Here is a 3,513-nt window from a genome sequence, read left to right on the forward strand (position 1 = left end):
TTCTGTCCCTTTAAATTTCATTTCTCCAAATTTTAATTCATATATTTCTGAAATCAGCATTAAAAACTACATTCAAAAAAATTATTTGAACGCGGTGCATCAAACAGAAAAGATCCTAAAATTGTAATAAAAATGGCAACCTCAAGCTTATAATGTGTTGAAATTTAAAATATTTCAAAGTACATGTTTGAGGTTTTTAAATAAAAGCTATGAATAACTGACGCAAAGAGGTTAGGCCGAACCCCCTATTTTTGTGATGTGAAAAATTATGGTTATACAGTTAATGAGTTATACGCAAATACTTATGGTATTTAATGCTTTCTATATAGCCTACATTCTTCTAATGAAGTATTAGCATTTTTTGCTGATTGTGCTTCGCACAATATGTGTTGGCTTTTGATCTCACAAATTAGAACCCCCTTTCAAACATTCTGCATACGGGCCTGAGTTTACGATTAACTTCAAGAATAATCTGGGGTTAAGATGCCATTATGTTTAAAGGGACAGGCATGAGGCTGCGAAATGTATTGCTCATTCTGAATTGTGATAAGCATGAAATAAGCATAAAATCAGACGCTACGATGATACTTAATGTCTGGATGAAACCTAACACGGCCATGCTTAGGTTTGGCATTAGAGCTAAAAATAAAACAGGCTTAAAAGTATAATTTACAATTAGACTTTTTCACGAGATATCAAGAATCAAATGACTACACCTATAAATACGTAACTGCTAGACTTCATTTTTATCTCTTTTTTTTGTCTCCTTTAGTTGTATTGGTGCATTTAACATTAAGCTAATTGTTGTACATATTATTATATATGCAATATACTAGTATGAAAAATGCCATATTACAATAAAATATGAAGCCAACTTACCACCCCTGATTGCAAAGCCAAGTGGTATGTGTCCTCTTCGTTTCAACTGAAGCGTTCTCATTCGCGTATGTACATATGGAGTGAGAACATTGTACTCCATCTGGTGTTCATTACGAATGTGTGGCCTAAAGTACAAAAGTCACATCGATCAATCATTATGTCTCACTACAATAGAATACTGGAAAGAAAAAATGAAATTATAACTAATATTAGCTAAGTTAGTTATATGGAATGTATTCGAGGTTACAGTCATAGCACTGTAAGTCATAGCATAGTGTGTAATGACAGATTTTGTGTACACCCTGAATATATCTGAACAAAAAAAGTGGAACATAACAGATGACATTGAACCTTTACAGGCTAACCCCTTCGAGTAATGTAACATTTTGAACTGTAAGATGAACGCTGATAATACGACTCCTCTTTTTACCACGAACCAGTGGCGTAATTATGACTTCTCAATTGTGAGGGAGGGGAGGGAGAAAAGGGGAGCCTGAAGGGCCTGACAAACTTAAGAACTACTGACAAACGTATTAAATGAAGGGCCCAATTGCTTTTTATGTGTGTGTGTGTGTGTGTGTTTTTGGGTGGGGGCATCTTTTGTACTTACTCTATTACCGCCAACTTAAGAATATTGTTGCGTATCTAGTCGTTTGTTAATTTCCCGGTATAAATTCTTCCCGAGGAACTTCAGCGATACAAGTCTTTTCTTAAATAAAACTAGTTTATTCTTTCTCAATACAACTTTGCAATACACAGAATCTCCACGGTCACTTTAACTTAAACATACGCTATAATTCACAACGATTCACGCACCTTCCTTACAGTCACTACCGCTCACTTGACTCAACTATCTGTCTCTGTATCTCTCTATCTGATAGTATATCTCCGCTTTATTTGCCGGGCTTATATACTAAAATAGAGGGTGCCTAGAAAAGACTAGAGTTGCCAAGAAAAGTCAAGCTCCTTCGAGAATCTCATGACGTGTAACCAGGTCACGTGACTTCCGCTGTCGTAACACTGCCCCTTCCTTAGTATTGTTCGTCCCGAACAATAGCCACTTACATTAAACCAATAACAATTAACAATAACTTAATTAAATGTACAGAATTATAAACACAAAATTACAATTCAACAAAGTCTCTTAATTTTACGGGACGTATTTTCTTCTGTACTGGTCTCCGTCTCGTTGGCTTCTGCTTCACGTGGAGTTCATCTGCTTCATCAGGAAATGTCCTATCGTCGGTAACAGTCACATGAGTGGTAGTAACTTCATCAACAGCTTCATCATTTCCCTTCTCAAACTGAGTAGAGTTTCTTCTTCGACAGTGGCTTTTCCAGGTGGTACTTCTTCAGCAGCGTCATTTGTTCCTTTGTTCACTTCATCCCAACTGAAATGTCCTGAACCGTGATAACGCCAAAGCCTGTTGGCATGCACCACTTTTGGCTTACCTCGCCGACCACATTTTATCTGGAAAGTCACGTCTGAGAGACGATCCACTAAGTCATATGGGCCTTTCCATGGAGAAGACAACTTAGGAGACTTCCCTTTGGTCTTCCTGGGATTATACAACCACACCTTGTCTCCTGGTTCAAAGCTGACTTCAGTAGATCTCTTATCATAACATAGCTTCATCGAATCAGCAGACGTTTTCAAGTTTGAACGCACTTGATGGTGAATATCATCCATCCTTTCCAATAACACATCCACAAACTCTGACATATTCACAGGCAACTCTTCATAAGGTGGGCGTCCCTTATGCTTGGGTCCCCTTTTAGCACTACATGTATTGCATATCCTGCACCATTCTTCCACATCTCGCCTCATACCTATCCAGTAAAATCTTTGTCGTAGGTGACTCAATGTCTTCCTAATTCCGAGATGTCCTCCTGTTAAAGTATCATGGGATTGACGCAGCACAACTTCCCGTAACTTTCTCGGTATAACCGTTTGCCAGGTCGTCACTTTCCCATCTGCAGTTTCCCATCTCTGGACAAGAATACCATCTTCAAGCTTTAACTGGTCCCATTATGCCCAATAGTGCTTTGTCACAGGGCTTAGACTAGACACCTTCTCCCAAGCAGGGCGCAAAACACTTGCTTTTAGAAAATCATTTATTGGCTTCAAATCTTGGTCTTTCTCCTGTTCTGCTTTGATATCTATATTTGGTTCCACTTCACCATCAACAACTTCTTCAGTCACTTTAACTTAGCTTGATGACACCTAATTAGTTCAACCTCTCTTTTAACAGTTACCGGAACTTCGCCTTTGTTGTTCCCAAACGTCATTTTATCAAAATCAATTACAAACTTCCTCAGTTGTAGATAGTCCAATCCTAATATGCATTGGTCTTCAATGTCAGCCAAGTATACTTTCTGTCTGTCCTTTATGCCCATGACCTTAATAGTTACCCACACTGGTCCCCACAATCTTGTAGAATGTCCTGTCACACCATAAAGCTTCTGTATGGCTTCTGGTACTCCTTCGTGATATAACACCTTGATGCTCACAAGGGTTTGCTAAGATGTAGAATCTATAACAAAGTTGCATCTTGTTTCTTTTCTTTTTCCTCTAACAACTGTTGTAATTTCTGTTCTCGTTCTTCTTGTTTCTTTTCTCGTTCTTCTTGTTTC

General features: G+C 38.1%; 1 protein-coding gene across 1 annotated transcript in view; it reads right to left on the reverse strand.

The window, feature by feature from the left end:
• The window catches only part of LOC111086656, a 102,302-nt gene that overhangs the window by 80,953 nt on the left and 17,836 nt on the right, over window positions 1-3,513 (reverse strand). The window contains exon 4 of the mRNA XM_022390409.1: window positions 880-1,004. Within this exon, the coding sequence (XP_022246117.1) occupies window positions 880-1,004 (125 nt within the window). The remainder of the gene's footprint in view (window positions 1-879; window positions 1,005-3,513) is intronic.

This window comes from Limulus polyphemus, unplaced genomic scaffold (assembly GCF_000517525.1).
Source record: "Limulus polyphemus unplaced genomic scaffold, Limulus_polyphemus-2.1.2 Scaffold1299, whole genome shotgun sequence".
In the NCBI taxonomy this organism is placed as follows: Eukaryota; Metazoa; Arthropoda; class Merostomata; order Xiphosura; family Limulidae; genus Limulus; species Limulus polyphemus.